This window comes from Chaetura pelagica, unplaced genomic scaffold (genome assembly GCF_000747805.2).
Source record: "Chaetura pelagica isolate M959 unplaced genomic scaffold, ChaPel_1.0 scaffold386, whole genome shotgun sequence".
Classification (NCBI taxonomy): Eukaryota; Metazoa; Chordata; class Aves; order Apodiformes; family Apodidae; genus Chaetura; species Chaetura pelagica.
In genome coordinates, this window is record NW_009953703.1 from 741,551 (window position 1) to 760,699 (window position 19,149).

Genomic DNA, 19,149 nt, shown 5'->3' on the forward strand with positions numbered 1-19,149 from the left:
CAAGCAAAATATCCTTTTCCTCACTATTGTGTAAGATATATTAGTGCTTGCATAAGCCTCATAGTGCACCTGACATTGGCCTCCTCTGGAGGCTGGATATGGGACTAAATGGAGCATTTCTTTTTTCTGGCTCAGCATATCTGTGTAATAGGAGCTATCAGAAGGGAAGAGGCACAATATTCACTTTGAATTAAAAGGAAAATGAGTAGCAAAAGGGGAGAAATGTGAGATAGAGAGACAGCAGTGAACTGTGTAATGGGATGGCTGAGACGGAATAGAGCTGATAGCTATTCCTGATTTTTTATTGAGTAAATCTTGTTTATGTTACCTGCACCTTGAAGGACAACCTGTGAGTCTCCACATCTCTTTGAAGTATTTAGCAAATGTCTGATTGATAAACCCTCAGTTATTGTCAAAACCAGAATGACTACAATTTCCTTCTGAATCAAGTTTGCTTATATTCCCCAGTGCAGCATGTACATGCCAGTACCAACACATACCTGGCTCTTGTTACAGCTAGGAAGAAAACCCTAAAAATTCAAATTGTGAAGGTTGATAGAAATAGAGAAAACTTAAAAGTAATCCCAAAAAAAGCTACTTTGTGAAATGATGTTTTATTACATTTGGCTTCTGCCATCATGTAAGAATTTCAGCTTATGCTAGCACTATTTTGAAACCATTGTAATATAATCATTTTATTTTTCTAAAACATAAAGAAGTCTTTAACATTGCAAATATTTAATAGGAAAAAATATTATTGAGTTATTCATTTAAGAAGAATTCAGTCTTACAAGGTGGTATCAATACCGTATTGTCAATAAAAATAGGAAGTAAAGGAATCTTAGTTCAAGTGGTGTTCTTTGTGCTTCTTTATAATGTTGCTTGCTGTAAGAATAAGAGTGTGTATGGAAACGTAGGTTGGCTTGTAAGAAAAATGCAGGATTTGGAACACATTTACAAAAAGTGGCTCCAGCATCCACAAGAAAAAGAACTGATTGCTTTAAAACTCTTGTGGTAGGTAACTGTGAGACTACCCTTGTGTTTGGAGAAGGGGAATTCCTGGTGTCATTGTGAGGAACCTCTGTGTGGATGCCACACAGACAGTTACTTTCATGCTCCTTATTTGAATCAGATTTCTCAGATCTACACAAAAAGAAGGAATTGAAATGAAAATGAATGCATGCACACACGTCTGCTGTTACATACAGTGGGTTTAGATGTACATATCAACACACAATTTTCTTTTCAAATGTCTTTGAAGTGTTTACTATCTGGTTTTAGTTGCTTTCAATGTATCTGGTAAACTCTTCTAAGCATTGTCCATGTAGCATCCCCACGGTGTAACAGACATCCTGGAACACTAACTTCAGAACTTGAGTGGCTTCAGATGCTGCCTTCCCACTGCCATCTGTTGCCCTCAGCCACCCACAGCCACGTCCCTGACCTCTCTTCCACCAATGCACCATCATTCCCTTATGTTGCTTCTGAATATACCTTAAAAAATGCACAATTACAAACTTTAAGGGAACTACACAAATGTGGAACTTCCATGCCCTTGAAGTTGCAATCAGATTTTTGTACTTAAAAGGGAAAAACTCTCTCCAACCACTATGTATATATTAAGAATTGAGTTCCTTTTATATACCATATAATCCATGTAAAACCAGCTTGAGCTGCGTATAGCATCGGCTTGGTGAAGCAGCTAGGAATTTGGTTATTTGTGTAACAATTGCACTTCTGAGCTCTCTTTTCCTTTCTTTTTCATTGGCAGACATACAGCAAATAGCAATTGACTGGATCACTGGCAATTTTTACTTTGTGGATCATGTGAGTGACAGGATCTTTGCTTGCAACCAGAACGGATCAGTGTGCATCACCCTCGTCGAGCTGGATCTCACTAACCCTAAGGCTATAGCTCTTGATCCAACATCAGGGTAAGATTATTTATCTGCATTAGGATTTATTTTAGATGTCTGTGACACCTGTTTCATTCAGGTGTTTGAAATTTAAATTATATATTGAGTTACTTGCATAGTTGCTGTAACAAATCAGTGACTTGTAATGAGCTTGTTGCAAGTAGTTAACTGTATTAATTGCAACATGTGCCTTGTAACTGCTGAAAATGGAATGAAAAATGAAAAACAATTTCATCCCTACTTGTCATAAGATTTTCTTCTGTCTCTGTGTTTCTGCAAATTGTGTTTCTATCTATGTAGAAAGGGAACTTTTGAGGTTTTTTTATACTGTATCCTCTGAGTTGCAGGAATATTGGAAATGGCTCTAAAAACTTTAATTACATAGAAGTGTGGAAGGATTTTTACTCTGCTATAGAGGGTCAGCTATAGTGGTAGAATTGCACTGTATTTCCTTTATCTCTTCCATAGATACATTCAGCATCACTTGGGAATGATGCCTTGTTAAAATACAGGGTACTAGAAGTCTTCCTTTCTGTAATTGCTGGGAAAAGTTTTTAAGCAAATGATGAAGTAAAAGCATAACTAAATAGAAATAGAATCAAGTTAATTAAAAAACTAAATTTTGGTGAGGAATTTAAAACAAGGATTTTATCTTGGTTTTATTAGTATGTAACTAGTTTAGATTGAAATGCCTGGTAGAATATGTCATAAACTGCCATAAGCCCTTTCTCAAGAAATACAAAAATATTTACTGTAGAACAGCTTGTCACCCATATGTGGACTTTTGTCACTCTTTATTTAAAGCCTGATTGAGTATTAAGCTGCATTATCACAATGGCTTTAATCCTGACAAGAACAGCTTGCATGTAAAGTTTACAAAGAAGTTTTATAACGTAATTCTGGAAGATGGCTATGCTCCTCTCTGAAGCAGATGGTAAGCTTGGCTTGATCTGACTGCAGAGTTGGTTTGCAAGAAAAATAAAAACTCATGTATAAATTGATTTTTTTTCCAGTTGTGATCTGAAAGAACTTCAGGCTTTCAAATTTGCCAACAGCAGCCTCATTCCTATCTGTTTGCTTGTATATTTGCTGGATTTGCTAGAAGAATCCCAAGCTTGTCATTAGCTGATCTGATCTGTCAGGGGTGTAAGAATTGTATCCAGCCCTTTGGTTTGTGAGGGGGCTGGAACAGAAGAAGAGAGATTGCTTTTCCTTTGTTTGTTATCTGCTAGCTACAAACCATTCTCCTGCTGGTAGTTGCCTTTTCCAGTGCCATACAGAAGAGGGACAATGTCTATTGTAGTGTCTGGCCTGGCCTGCAGAGAAGACCAGAAGTGATTAGGATTTTTCAGTGTCATTCTTCATACAACAATGCCAGTTTTTTTTTCATTATGGAAACACTGGGTGGAAAATAATCTCAGAATGCATGTTTTGCATTTCAGCAGTTATTTCTTCACTGTTTTTATTGGCAGCTTTATTAATTATCTGACACATGGTTTTCTGTAAATTGGATATCTAACATACATTTTAATTCACTAGCCCCAACTTATATATTAGTTCTGCTTCTTTGTGACTGGGTTTTGATGCCCAATGCAAACAAATAAGCAAAAAGCATTGTGGCTACTTGAAAATGTTTTTTGTTTTGTTTGTTTGTTTGTTTGTTGTGGGTTTTTTTTTGCATTTCTAAGGTTTTTCTTTCCTCTTTTATGCTGATAGTAGTTGAGACTTATTTCTCTGTCCAATATTAGCATGACATTGCTGCCTAGGTAATTTGCTGGTTTTATTTTGTTTGAAAAAATCACAAAAGCATCCATTCTAAAAAGTGTTGCAAGTTGAGCACTCAATAAGTGAGTTGGATAAAAAGTGTGTGTGCAATAGCTTCTTAAGGCAGTTATGTTTATATACTGTCAGCACATTATTATAAATCACATTTTGGTCTGTATTACTACTACTAAAATATGAAGCCCAGGCTGTTCTGGGAGGTTTATCTCCTGTAAGAGTTACATACTAAGGTATTCAATATAATTACAATGTGAGGTATTTGCTCTTGTAGCATGTGTTGCTGTCAGGGTATGTTCATTGGTCCTAGATTTCTTCTACAAGGTGAAGAGAACTGGCACAGAGGAGCCCATTTCCTGCACTCACAATTTGAGAGCCTTGATCACAAGCCTTGCCTTCTATGATAAATGTCTGTGTAGTAGCACAGGGTCAAGCCCTGCTATTCTTACATGTCCAGGTCAGTGCTGTTATGCATTTAGTTGTTTTGTGAACCAGAAATTCTGCAATTATCAGTAGAACAACTAAAGCACAGGTGGAGAATCATAGAACACCAGGTTGGAAAGGACATCAAAGATCATCTGGTCCAACCTTTCTAGGTACTACTCTAGTTGATAAGAGATGGCTCAGCACCCTGTCAAGCTGACACTTAAAACTGTCCAATGTGGGGGAATCTACCACTACCCTTGGGAAACTGTTCCAATGTTTGACTGTTCTCATGGGGAAAAATGTACCTCATCTCTAATCAGAATCTTGTCATGATTCTGTTTATTGCCCCTTGCTGCACTCAGTAATGTAATTTGAGTGTGATTAATCCTACATTTCTGTGCCTGAGAGTTTTGTTAGATGTTTTAGTGGTTATGGTTTTAAATATTCTTCTATTAACTTACAATGGAACTTGAGCTTATTTCATATTATAGGACAAGTGAAAGAACTTATTTTATCCTTCAAAGACTGAAGTTTAAATTAAGCAAAAAAAATATTCTGATAATCAAAAAGCATATTGAACAAGGATGTTTGTTGTTTCTAATACAAACGTGTTATTTTGGTTTAGGATTTCAGCACTTTTATCTAAACTGTGCTTCATTTCTTGGCTACTCCAGACTATGACTAATGGAAGCACTCAAAAAATTCAGGAAATAGAATCAAACCCACTCCTCCCAAACCTGAACTTATACTTCACCTAGTTAGAGGCTTGCAGTACTAGTACTGCTACATCAACTAATTTTCAGTTGGCGGCAGCAAGGTGGCCTTGGCAGTGCTGGGTAATGGTTGGACTTGATGATCTTAAAGGTCTTTTCCAACCAAAACGATTCCATGATTCCAACCAGAGGGAAGGGCTGTGTCTCTGCTGGTCACTGTGAGTTCTACAGCACCCAGACTTGTCAGTAAAGTAAATATTGCAGAAAAAAAGCTAGAACAATGCTGGTAAGAAATAAAAGTGGCAATGAGAAACAGAGGAGAATAAATTGTTCTGCAATAATGCATTATCAAGTGCTTTAGAAGTATGATGTTTGGCTCCTTCTGTCTGCATCTCACAGGTTTGATACATGTTAATATGAGACATCTTTCCTTCAGTGGTCAGGAAACAGAAGCTGTTGCTCTTACTGATCCTTGAAATTGATGTAAAGTTGGTGATGGTGCTGATGACTGTCACATAAACCAAATGTGTGCTGAGTTAGAATGATTTTATCTCTAGCTGTGGTCTTCAGTGTAGGTCTGCTGTCCTCCTGGGGAATGACTTTTTAAAGGATTCCAGCTAGTTTGGCAATCAGGCTGCATATGCATGAGGCTTTGATCACAGTACATGTGTGATAGGGAACATAATACTTCTAAAACTCACAAGAGGATAGATCAGATTTAGGTTCTCTCCCAGCTTTGCCACCAACCAGCTGACTGTCTGTAAGGAAAGCATCTTTTTTTTAATGTCTCTGCATCCCCTTATATTTAATTATTATTTATGAATAATATGCATGGTTTTTAAGTTACCTGATACTTGGATGCATTCAGGAACATCAGGAATTAATATTGTAGAATGCACTGCTAACTGTGTACATCTCCATATTTATACTGTAAATATGTATACTTAATTACCTGCAGTGTTCATAGGAAATTGTTGGCTTCCCCTGCAGCACAATGGAGAGTGTGTAGCAAAAGTTTACAAAAGAAAAATGCACTGGAGTAGGGATATGCTGCTGTTCCTTCCCAACAGGATCACTTCAAATGTTCAGTCATAGAATCATGGAATAGTTTGGGTTGGAAGGGAACTTAAAGATCATCTAGTTCCAACCCCACTGCCATGGGCAGGGACTCCTCCTACACCAGGTTGTTCAGAGCTACTACACATGAAGTTTTACGTATATATAAGTTACTCGATATCTTCTCCAGTTTCTTTGGGAATGCCAGCAAATGGGGGAAGGCAGGAATAGCAAATAGGACTCTTGGCTTAGGGCTGCTCCTGTTTCCAATAATTTGTGACTTGTAACGATGGCTCTGATGCTGTTTAGGCTGCTGATCATATTTTTCTACTACATTTCATAGGCTTATGGAAAAAAAGATTAATTTAAAGGAGAGCGTTTGGAATGTGGAGGGTGTGATCTAGCACCCACTTACAAAACTGTTCCAAACAGAAGGAAATGTGTAGAGAAAGGGCACGTAGGGTGAGAATATGAAGAGGAGGAGCAGAGCAAAGCTGGCATGGGGGAGAATGCACGGAGCAGTGTGGAGAAGTGCCAGGAGTGAGGAATTGGGGTAGGTGCCTCCTCCATGAACTGCTAGAAAGGCAAGGTGTGCTGCGGGGGGGACAAGAGGAGGGAGAGAAGAATTGAAGAGGATGCCCAGTTAGAGGCCAGATTTGTTGAAATGGGAGCTTGTAACTACCATTTCAAAGTTGCATTAGCAACAATGGGGAGACAAGACTTCTCCGGAGGTCTGTGAAAGGATCATAGAATCATAGAATCTTAGGGGCTGGAAGGGACCTCGAAAGATCATCTAGTCCAACCCCCCCTGCCAGAGCAGGGTCACCTAGAGTACATCACACAGGAACGCATCCAGGTGGGTTTTGAATGTCTCCAGTGAAGGAGACTCCACAACCTCCCTGGGCAGCTCCCACTTCAGTACTGCAACACTGTGTCATGGAAATACTTGAATAAATCTTTTAATTGGCTTTTCTTTCTGCTAAGTTGTAGAAATTAAAAAAAGGCCCAACCCACAAGTTCTGCTTATTTCTTTCACACATGATTTGTAAATGTATACAGGAAGAGATTGTGATATGATGATGTTAGAACAACATCTATTAATGAGTCATGGTGTTATCTACCATTTCTTGGTAATGCTAGCAAGTCAGGGAAGAAAAAGCAAAAACAACTGTACAACAGCAGAACAAAATTTATACTGTTGCATCCTAAGTCTGTAGTAGTGACCAGTTGATACCTTTCTGGTCCACAAAGGTGAACAAGAGAAATAAGGGAAAACTTAGTAGCTCAAGTTTTCTTCTTCTTCATCTCAGAAATTTGTTTTGAGGAAAACATAATAAAAATATTATTCCATTAACTTACTGTTTGATTATAAGGACTGTAAGCACCAATTTTCCTGTGGCTAAAATCAAAGCTGCAGTATCAAAAAATAGTAATAATAATAGTTAGATACGTAATGAAGTTCTTGAAACACAGTTGGAACATTTGCTTTGGTCTAAAATGTTGGGAAACAGGCAGTAGCCAGGGTTAAGATGGCATGTTAAAATGCAGCCTTCTGTATAAGGACAGAGTTGAGCAGCATCTTTAAAACTGTTTTTGAGCAAAGATCCCAATAAACTGTTGATTCTGCCTTTTAAAGTTTTTCTTTTTACTTGTAAATATATTCCACTTTTGAAACAATACCAGTAAGCAGAATAAGTTGGAGGTTGGTCATGTTATCCCTGTTACCATCCAGAGAAATTCGCTGCTGGTGCATAGTTTCCTACTCAAGCCATGCATGATTATCCTGCTGGGATATTTGCATTTATTGGCCAGACTGAAATGTAATGTAAGGTCCACTGAGCAGTTGACACTGAAAAGCCAAGGGAATGGTAAAGCTTTTACACATCATTGAATGAAGGCTTTTCCTTGCTAGAGAGCAACACACAGGAGGCAGGACCTGAGGTATGGAAAAGCTGTTGCCAGAGAACATCTCTGAAGAGGTCCAAGGGATTTTCTTTTCTCTTCCTTTCCCTCCCCCCTCTCTTGTGAGGATATAAACAGAATGAGTTTTTAGGCTGACAATTCAACCTGTTTGGCAGCATAGGAAGCCTTGTTAGTCAGCAAGAACCATGCTACATGGTGGGATCTTAGAAAACAGTTAAGAGAAACTTCTGCATGGGTTTAAATCCTTTACTACAAAACCCTCAATAGCCAGAAAAGAGTAAGACAGACATCTGATGAGGAAGTGGAGAGAGACCTTTCTGAAACAACTCTACTGAAAGTAATTTTTTTCTTTTCTGTGCCTGTAACTTTAGAAAAAAAACACAACACACAACAAACAAAACAGCCCCACCAAACACATTCTAAACTCACTATATTTTAGACACAATAAATAGAGTTTGCATTTAGCTTTTATTTGTTTTGAGTGAAACATGATATAAAGTAAATAGATAGGTAACAAAACACTTGCAGAGTACAGCTGGGTCCTGGGCTAGGTTTAGTTTTTGTTGTTTTTTTTTCCCCCCTCCTCTCCATTAGAAGTGCTTTGATTTCAGTTGATTTCAATTGTTTTTCCCAATGGGGAACAATTGAAGGGGTTCCCTGTGCCCAGGCTGTGGGGAGGCCTGGATCTTTGGCTTCTTTCCTGTTTTTAGACAGTAGCTGGAGAGGACGTGATGCCTTGAGGGGTTGCTCAGGTAGGCATTGCTCAGGTAGGCAGAGAGAAAGAAAAGAATCTTCAGCCTGCATTCACTGAATACCCTGACAGTGCAGTACATGGCAATTAGATTTTTGAGTGATCTCTCAGAAAAGGAAATTGGAGAGAAAGTTAAAGAATTTGTTATCAAGGAGGACATCAAGTTTATAACAGGGGAGGAGGAGAGCAGAAATTCAAAAAGCAGGGGAGGTCAAACCAGTGTATATTTTTCTTTATTTGCTTCATTGTTATTTAGGCAGGGGAGTCTTTCAGGATAAAAATATAACCTCTACACTTCTTGTCTGCTGCCTTTTTTATTCTCTTTTTTTACTCTCTTGTCTCTGAGCTTTTATAGCAGCCACAAAGCTTGGGAGAGGTTTCTGAGTCTTAAAACTACTTTTTTTCCCCCCCCTCTCAGATTAGTCACCATTTTCTGCTGATCAGGGAGGAGTGTTATAATCATTAAAGCTCACTTTTAAACAGCAAAATCGTTAGAATTTTTTTAAAAAGCCATTACTAAAGGAGCTCAGTTTCTTTTATTGTCACAAAGCAAAGAACTGTAAGACACTAGAGCTGTAAGTTCTAGGAGGTTTCAAAGGTGACCTGAAAAAGAATCCTCTTCATATAAAAACCTCAACAAATAGCAGAAACACTTTACAATAACTAATGATAATATGAAAGTTTTCATTAAGAATTCAAATTTTTTAGCTTGTCCTCACTCTCCACAACCTCTTTCAGGCTATGAACAGTTGGGAATGTTGTAATAGTGGGGTCAAAACAGCTGAGAAGAGAAAAGACACTTACTCAGACAAAAAGAAAAATCTTTCATAATTATGTTTACTTTAGTTTCCATCTGTTTAGCTCAAATGCTAAACATTCAGGAAAAAAAAATTGTCTGAGCCCAAGTTTTCAGAAGCTTGCTTCCAGTTCTGTGCTATCCCATGTTTTAAGCTTAATTATTACTAATTAAACTGAGGCATAAAACTCTTGTCACTGTTACATTTCTCCCCGGACCTAATCTCCTTTGAGAAAAAGGGTTTCTCAGCATAGAAAGACACAAGCTTGTATGAAAATGTCAGCTAGTAAAACTGAAGAGAATTCACAGTCACTGACAAAACAGAAGGAATAAAAATATCCAGTACAGTACATAACTGCATTAAAAGGGAGATCCCTAATTAACAACATTAGGTTGTAGAGTTGGATCAAAGTGACTATAATCAAGACAATAAACACAGAATAAGCTTGAATAAGTTTGGTACATGCATGTTTTCAAGTAATTAGGTGAGTGCATTTGCTATTGTGCTTATCTTTTTGTTAACCAAACATTACTGAAATTATTAGTTTACTACTACAATTAATATCCAGTCTTTTGTAGCTACTTGAAGATTCCCTGTACTGGGTACCCAAACAAAGAAGGGAACCTACAGCAGTACTAATCTGTGACTGATGAAGACTCTTCTTTCCAGTGATCCTAAAACTTTGTGAATGAGCTGGCAAAGTTAACTCTGTCAATGTGATTAAAACCCCTTCCTGGTGTTCTGAGTGATGGTGCCATCTAATTAGTTAATACTGTCCAGAGAATAAAAACCTGACTGGTTTAATAGTGAAGAACAATCCATTGCAACATGAACTTAAGTAGGCTTTTTTTATTTATTACAGGGGGTGCCCTGTAATGCATGTAATAGCTGTGTTGCTACTAATAGGAAGAATATTTGTGTAGTATCAATAAATATGGAGGGGAAAGAAAAGAAATATCAGTGGAAATACAATGCTTCAATAGATGAGCTTTTTAAAAAAACACAAAATAGCTATAGTTTTTAATACATTTGCCAAAAAAAAACAACCAACAACACAACTTATAAATCAGTAAAAGATTTTTCCCTTACCAAAAGTTGTTGGTCCAGACCCTAATGCAGCATCCCAACTGCCTTCCTTGTTTCAGCTTCTCCAGAATCCACCTGAAGGACTCAGCTATCACCTGGCTGTGACTTGTTCCTTACCCAGACCTGCTTTTTTATGGTGTCTCCCAGGTGCTTTTGGTTAGTTGCCATCTGAATCACCTTAAAAAACCAAGCTGAACACGTGAGCAGTACTAACAAAACTCCATGAGCTGGATTGCTGGGGCAGTTCACAGCTGATACAACACATCCCCTCTCATGTTCCTTTTCAGCTGTCTCTGTGTCATTAATTGGTATGGTTACTCTTACTCCTGCCTCAGATGCCTGTCCTTCAGTCCTTAGCTAATTAAGCTTCTGATCAAAATCCTCATCTTTTCCTGAAAGTACCATGAATTGATGAATGACAATATGTTATTTGTGAAGGAGATAAAAAATGGGCATGTTATTCTGCCTTGTATGGAAGTCTTGAAGTGTTGCTTTTTTATTCTTTTAATAACTGAAATGTCCAGGCAAAAGCTACATGATTTAAACCACCCTTATCACTGATTTTCTTCAAGAAGAAAGCAATTAAGCTGGAGAGAATTGAGGCCACTTTGTTTCTGAATGAGAATATAAATGGGAGTTTAAGGCTTTATAATGCATGCACATCATATTCATGTCCATTTGAATTATCCCTCTCTTTTTTTACCTGATTGTCTTCTTTCTAACCAGCTTCTGTAAGGTCATTTATGTTGAAGACAAGCTCTGATATGAATTAGAGCACTGCATGACTGGGAGCAGAGAAAAGTATCTTAAAAAATAACTGGCTAGGATTAATATTTTTTTAAGTTGTACTTGCACTACTGTGGACTTAGTGTGTATGTGCTTGTATATATATATTTAGAGAAAGACAGAGACTGAAGTTGTTAGCTTTTTTTTCTATAAAATGAAATTATTCCCCAAAAAAAGATCTGTTTACCACAGATATTCTGTTATTTTATAAAGTTCCCCAAATGTTGTTTTTTTTTATTTTTTTGCCAGTGATGATCATACATTTCTTGTGTTATTTTTGCACCAGTCTTTGTCATGTACCAGTACAAAACTGTGTAAAGCACAGGTTTTCTAATAAGCTATTGTCATGCCAATTATTTCCTTCCTTGCATGATGATAAATGATAGTATCATCCTGATAAAAACCTCTGCTCTCTTGGGGCTGCTTACACATACACTTCGTTTTTTGATATGGCTTTTCCAAATGTTGTTATCTTGAGGTTTCCTGCATGTCAGTGTCCTCATTGCTGTGCTCAGCAGTGGGAACATGCCTTGCTAAAGCTCAGCTGAAATGTGACTCCTTTTGGTGAAGGTACAGAGAAGCTGGAGAAGGTCTGGAGTTAATAATCACAAAGTCATAAAATGGTTTGAGTTGGAAGGGACCTTAAAGACCATCTAGTTCCAACCCCCCTGCATAGGCAGGGACACCTCCCACTAGACCAGGTTGCTCAGAGCCTCCTCATCCAATCTGACCTTCAACACTTCCAGTGATGGGGCTTCCACAACTTCCCTGGGCAACCTGTGCCCCAGTGTCTCACCACCCTCACACTAAATAATTATTTTCTAATGTCTAACCTAAATTTACCCACTTCCAGCTTAAAACCATTACCCCTCATATATATAATAAGAAATAAAAGATGTTTGTGTAAAACGTGCAGGAACCCTGTTAATCTAACCTGGAAAAGAGAGGGTTGATAAAATCCATAACTATTTAAGAAGGTTTAATAGAAAGGTGGTTTATTATTCTCCTTGTTAAAGAAAGGACAGGAAAAAAAATCATTTTAATTAGCAGAAACTTTGGTAGATACAGGGAAAATGTACAAGGCTGAGGAGATGTTAGCATGTGACTCATGTAAAAGTGTTATCTCTGTCATTAGGGACACTTAGAACTAGGTCTGCCTGGCAAGGATATTCATGTTACATTTCTTCAGTGTGGGAGGCTGTGAATGTGTACGTGTCTATAAGCTTATGATGTAAAAGAATGAGATACTAGAAGAATAAATGTATTTACTAACATTTCAGTGTCACTATTTAAAACCTACAGTGGAAACACTACCAAAGTGATGGTTTGTTTTGTTTCCCCATGTGAAGGGATGAAGCCTTTAAGGAAAAAGTGTAGAAGTATCAAAATTAACTTTTTAGGGTTTGTTTGTTATGTTTTGTTAGTTGTTGTTTTATTTTGTTTTTTTTCTACTAGAGGTGGAAGGATTTACTGCAAATGCAACTGAAAACTAGGTTTGAAAAGGATTTTAATACCAAAATTAAAAAATGTACAATAGAACACCTGCAAAAGTTCCTGTCTCCAGGCTGCATCCTTGCCTTTTGAGATTCCCCTTCATTTTAACAGACACTGCCACTGAATTATAACTTTAAAAGTAGTGTTTAGTTTTGCATCCATAAGCAATGTGAGCAGCTTTCTCCTGTTATGGTTGGGAAGGCTCATTACTGAGGCTAATATACAACTATGTCAATGCCTGGTGGAAGGATAATCAATTGCTGTTTGACCGTTTTGAAAACTATAGCAAAATAACTGGAAGTCAAGCAGCACTTCCTTTCTTTAGTTTTCTAAATCAATATGCTTTACTGCTCAAAACTCATTTTTTGGCATTTGTTTGCTCATTACCAGTTAGCTTGAGCTAGTAAATTCATTTTCAGAGATAACACAGAAACACAAGCACACACACACAGAAATTGGCCCCAGCTTGCAGTTGGCCTCAGTCTTAGTCTTTCTAACTGACAGAATTTATGAGTTTGGACCATGTCCAGACCAGCACTGGAGAATGTGTTTACCTTGAATAAATGGGCAATTAGCTCATAGAAGATGCAAACTTCTAGCACAGAGTCTAGAAGAAGGCAATCAAGAAAATGTTGTCTCATTGACTCTGCTTCAGCTTGATTTTTATTCATTAGGATTTCACAGCAAATCTACAAACCCCAAATCAAAATACTCTAGGTTTTATATTTAGCAGATTTGAAATGAAAATATTGTATTAATAGAATATTTGAAAGTGACAGCACTTTTTACCTGCTGGAAAAAAACACACCACTTATAATCTTACAGTTTTGTAAGATTTACAAATAAACACTTTGGTTTATAGCCTTCTTCAGACACTAAGATTGCACAGCACCACTTCTCAGCTGATCTCACCCAGCAGGATGAGAATAAGTGGTACTTTCTGCTGGCATGGCTCATTTGTCTGAGCATAAGGAGAGGAGAATAAGCAAATTGCTTTTTCCAACAGGGATTATACTGACTTCAACAGAAAATCAGACCTCTAACCAAAATATTTAAATTGGAACAGAAATTGAATGACTACACCAAGCCAAGCTCTTGTTTGTTTTCCTGAGTGTTTGATGTGGTGTACTGATGTGAAAGTGTTACATCTTCTGAAAGTTCAAGGATATTTTTGTTTATTTGTTTTTTATGTATTAGGCTTCCTGTTAAATTACTGTTTTGTTATTTTTCATGTAGACAGTTTTCTGAATGCAGCAGCATTTTAGCAGGTCATAATACTTCAGCATGTTCAGCTCACATTGCAGAAACTGATATATATTCTAACATTTTCAAAAGCAAAATCTTAATATTGGCACTTAAACACATGTTTTAATATTCAATGTACTGGCAGCTGTATTTTGAAAGATTTGAATGCCTCCAGGTCATACCCAATTCAGTTAACAGCTGAGACTGATTAGATTTGTCTACGTTAAGATGCTTGTGTAGCATGTGTGTGGCTGTGGATGATTTACATATAATATACATGCTCAGATACTCATTTCTTCTAGCACAGCTGGCTTGCACATTGTAGCCCATAGTAACTCTCAGGCTTAATGAAGCTTTCCTTGTTTGCCATCTCCATTTGACAGGAAGGACATGAATGAAGTAGGGATGGTATGAAAAGTAAATCTTGTTTTTCTTGGGAAAGAAAACAGAATTCTGCTTAGGATTTTATCCAAGATTTCCGGAGAGGATCCCTGATCTGTTGCTGGTGAATTATTTTAGCCAAATTTTCTATGAGACACTGCTGGTTATTTTATACTAGTAGCCAGCATGAGCTACCTGTGGCCTTGGTATGCACAAGTTTTGACTGTGTTCAACTGTCTGTGATTTGGCATAAGGTTTTGAAAAAATACTGTCTTGGTGTCAAAGACAAAACCAGGCTATGTAACATCAAGCATAACATATTTCAGGGTGAGCAGTCATAAATAGTGGGTAGGTTTCAAATTCTGGGTTTAAGTTCTCTGGGAGATTACTTCATTTAAGCTTGGGAGGATTTTGTTAAGAGTTCATTGCTATATGGGAAGTGGTAGAAGACAGGGGTGCAGACACTGGTGAAGTGCCCATTCAGGAATGAACAGCTTTATGTTCAGAGCAGGATTTGAACAAAATGCATTTCATTCGTAGGGCATGAGGCTGCTCATATTGTCAGGAAGCAGCAGTCACTCTCCAGGGCATGAGGCAGGGGGGTTTGAAATCATAATAAGTGTAGATGTAATCAGAGAATTTTGATTGGTTGTATCATGGGGTAATCGAAGACAACAAAGGAGTTGTTACACTTGCTAATATTTGAATGCTTGAATTTGTGCTTGTGACAATTTTTATGGAAGTTTTTCTTTTCTTCATACTTATCTCACAGTGTGGAGATAACTTGGCGTAAATCCACACCTGCTCTACCTCTTCCTGTTTGTAAGGAAAAAGGGTGGAGATCAGAGCTAGAGTGTGAAGGATCACCTATTTTATCACCTAGTGGGGAGGCAGAACAAAGTAGCCTACAGCATTCCTGAAGGAGGCCTTGTCTAACAGTTGTGTAATACTCAGAGGTTCCATTAACTTACTTGCTCCTTGCCTCTTGCCACTTAAGATTATTACCATTTATAATGCTGTGAGTTGGATCATAGAATCAGAATTCCATGTTGGAAGGGACCTCAAGGATCATCTGGTCCCACCTTTCTAGGTGCTACTATAGTTTATATGAGTAGACATGAAGAATAGTTTCTTTCCCTCCTCTCATAGTGAATTTTAGATAGTTCATGGCATCTAACAGACCTTCTTTTAACCTATACTAAGAAAAAACACTTATTGCAACAACATTTTCCCATGTACTCCCTACCACCAGTGCCTCTTTCATCCAAACTTCTGATTATTTAGGGACTGTGCTTTGTGTAGTCTCCATTTGGTCTCCATTTCCCCAGGAAGCTGAGGGAGGAAGGAAGGTTTGTTTCCTGTTTTAAACACTTCAGTATAATACTGGCTATTTTTCTGGAGTTTTTCCTTAGCCCTGTGATATAACTGACTTCTAGATTCTGGGTTAGGAATTACCTTGGTTAAAGTGATTTAGTCATTCTGATTTCTCTCTTCAAGCTTCATTTTTCTGCTCTTCCTTGTTCTTTCCACACCCTCCCAGCAGTCACTCCCTCAAAACTGAGGGAAGTCAACAGGGTCCCACCTTTCTAGGTGCTACTATAGTTTATATGAGTAGACATGAAGAATAGTTTCTTTCCCTCCTCTCATAGTGAATTTTAGATAGTTCATGGCATCTAACAGACCTTCTTTTAACCTATACTAAGAAAAAACACTTATTGCAACAACATTTTCCCATGTACTCCCTACCACCAGTGCCTCTTTCATCCAAACTTCTGATTATTTAGGGACTGTGCTTTGTGTAGTCTCCATTTGGTCTCCATTTCCCCAGGAAGCTGAGGGAGGAAGGAAGGTTTGTTTCCTGTTTTAAACACTTCAGTATAATACTGGCTATTTTTCTGGAGTTTTTCCTTAGCCCTGTGATATAACTGACTTCTAGATTCTGGGTTAGGAATTACCTTGGTTAAAGTGATTTAGTCATTCTGATTTCTCTCTTCAAGCTTCATTTTTCTGCTCTTCCTTGTTCTTTCCACACCCTCCCAGCAGTCACTCCCTCAAAACTGAGGGAAGTCAACAGGCAGCTGTTTGTGTTGCCACACTCTAAATCAGTCCTTTGAAGGAATCCAAGCCAAGCCCAAAAAACCCAGTTTTAAAACAGTGTTGAACATGATCATAGCAGGAAGCAACTGAGCAAACCAGATCTCGCAAGTATCTGCCAGAGAAGATGCAATGAGCTGAGTGTGGGAGTGCGACCAACTCCAGCCGTACCTGCTGCTAAGGGATGACTAAGGGAACTGGGACCTTTATGTTTGCTTTGAGATCCTCCCACCTCTTAAATCCTTTCCTGAAGACCTATTGCTGAGCCAGGTGTTCCCTGTCTTGTACCAGTGTAGATGATTCACTAATCGATGAAGAGCAGGTCAGGGGATTTTGCACAGGGGTGAGCCATGGGGTTGGTTCAGCAAGTGTTGAAATCCAAGTGAACAGACATATTTGCCTATGCATCTATACTCAGTTATATTCTATTTCAGCTAGAACAGTATGATGTCTAATTTTCTTCCCTATGTTGCTCTCGTCTCTTGCATTTTGGTGCTGTTTTTCAAAGCAAGGACTTTAGAAGATTATTTCACAGTCATTCCACTTCCTTATTTTATTTTAATTTTTTAAGTAATGTTGGAAGGTACAGGGGGACCAGAGTGTGGAAATGCAGACTCCTGCTTGTCATCACCTTCATGTTACACTGCTTCCAGGAGAGCCAAGCTGGCAGCCACAGTTGCCCAACAGCACAACAGCATCTGAGCTGCTTTTGACCCTCCTATGAAAGGGGAAAAAATAAACATATGCAGGGTGATGCTGGTTTTAATAGGAGTACAGATGCTGAGAAGCACAATGCAAAGGCTTTTTGACAAGAGATTTATAACTGTGAATATCCACACACAAGTCAGACTTGATAAGGGTATTCATGTCTTTGATCTAATGTACTCCTTAGAGATAGGGCTGTTTTATCTGTTTCACTGTTGCCAGTTGGTAGCAGGAAATATTGACTAAATTCTGTTAATAGTTTTCAGAAACATTAGCTTCAGAAATATTACCATTTAGTCTGTAGCTAGTTAATCGAGTCTGTGTTCATCTCTCCCTACAAGTGACAAAGCTCTGCAACAAACGTCTAATTGTAATTAACATCATTGACCAGTTACAAGGCGTGAGCAGCAACGTCTCCACAAGTGAGCACTCTGCACTTGCTGACAGCACAAGTCACACCAGATGGGGCCTCTGGTGCCTCACGGTGCCTTCTCTGCCATCTCAGATGGGGCTTTTGCTATTCTGTGAGATCATTATTGCAAGATGTTTTGGGTTTTTTATTGTCCAAAGACCAACTAGCTGTATCACCTCGGAGGCATCAGCTTCAACACATGAAGGCAGCAGGTGATGCTGCATGTGAAATCCTAAATGGTGAAGTTTTGCTCAGTTTCTAGGATAGTAAGAATGTAATTAAAAATGACAACAGGAAAGTGACCATGAACTCACTCCAGGCATTCTCACAGGCAAGCTCCAGTCATCTCTCCCAGTGTGCTGCTCTTAAATATGGTCTTTGTCTTCATTGCATAGCAAAAGTACACACAATGGTTAACATTTCTTTAAATATGGAGTGAATACATGTTGTCATATTCAATTTAAGACATTTTAAGCCCTAACTAACTGATCAGTTAATAGGGTTGCAGGAGAGTGCAAGACCTGAATTCAGGGGCTGAAGTACTAAATCTGTCTTCAAGTGGTCTTGTGGGATAAAAATAATGAGTATGTCTTGTGGACAAAATAGTGTTTTGGCTCCCTGAATTTACACACATCACACCCCAATAAGCAGTATGCTTTCTGCTCCATTTTTGCAGCAATAGGTCTGACCTTTAGGCTTTTGTAAAGTAGAGCTTTGAATTCCACAAAGTTTAGGTACCCTTAGCACAAGCAAGGTCAAACTGGAATTTCAATAAGCTGACAGTTTTCTTTCTATCTCATTAGAGAAATCTAATATATTGACACTTCTTTTCCTTTTGCCTCAGCTGGCTCCAGCATCAGCCAGTTACAAAATTACACACAAACAAGTTTGGGCATTTGCATTCAAGAAAATTTATGAATAAAGTGAGAAACAGCTGCAGTCAGAATCTCCAGAAAATTCTGCTATCAGCTTCTGCAACTGCTTGGGAACATTGCAGAATAAATGTTCCTGGATTTTAATGTTCTGAGTAGCACAACTAACTGAATACAACATGAGTTATTCTCTAATGTATTGAATGGCATACATTATCTTGCAGAAAGTTTGGGTATCCTACAGAGTAGGTTGAAATCCCAGGTAGAAATACAAACTTGCTTGCTTACACATACAACAGATAGCACATCTGTGCAGCTGTTCAACATCTGTCCCCTGAAGATAATGATAGAAACGTGTGACAAACAGCATGTAAATATCTGTCAATTAATAGACCTAGAATCATAGGTGGTGGTGGTGAAACAAATCTGAAGTCAAGTTACTGGAGCTGGGCCACAAATATCTGACAGTACAGAACTCCAGAAATAGAAATGTGGTGCAATCACAGGTTTATTCTGAGCCAGTGCCTGGTCTGTCTTGTTGCACTGGCTTTCAACCAGCAATCTGCAAAAATGTTTGGATTGCACCTCAGGGATTGTAAAAGGTGAAAGAGAAAAGCAAGTTCATACCTAGATTATTGCACCAGATATAGATGGGGTTTTGTGAGACAGCTGCCTCAGAGGTCCAGTTTTCCACTGTGGGGAAAGAAAGAAAA

The 19,149-nt window shown here is 38.2% G+C and overlaps 1 protein-coding gene across 1 annotated transcript in view; it reads left to right on the plus strand.

Moving 5' to 3' along the window:
- Nucleotides 1-19,149, plus strand: part of LRP1B (low density lipoprotein receptor-related protein 1B) — a 671,221-nt gene that overhangs the window by 380,852 nt on the left and 271,220 nt on the right. Inside the window, exon 7 of the mRNA XM_010000387.1 lies at nt 1,772-1,934. Coding sequence (XP_009998689.1) covers nt 1,772-1,934 — 163 coding nt within the window. The remainder of the gene's footprint in view (nt 1-1,771; nt 1,935-19,149) is intronic.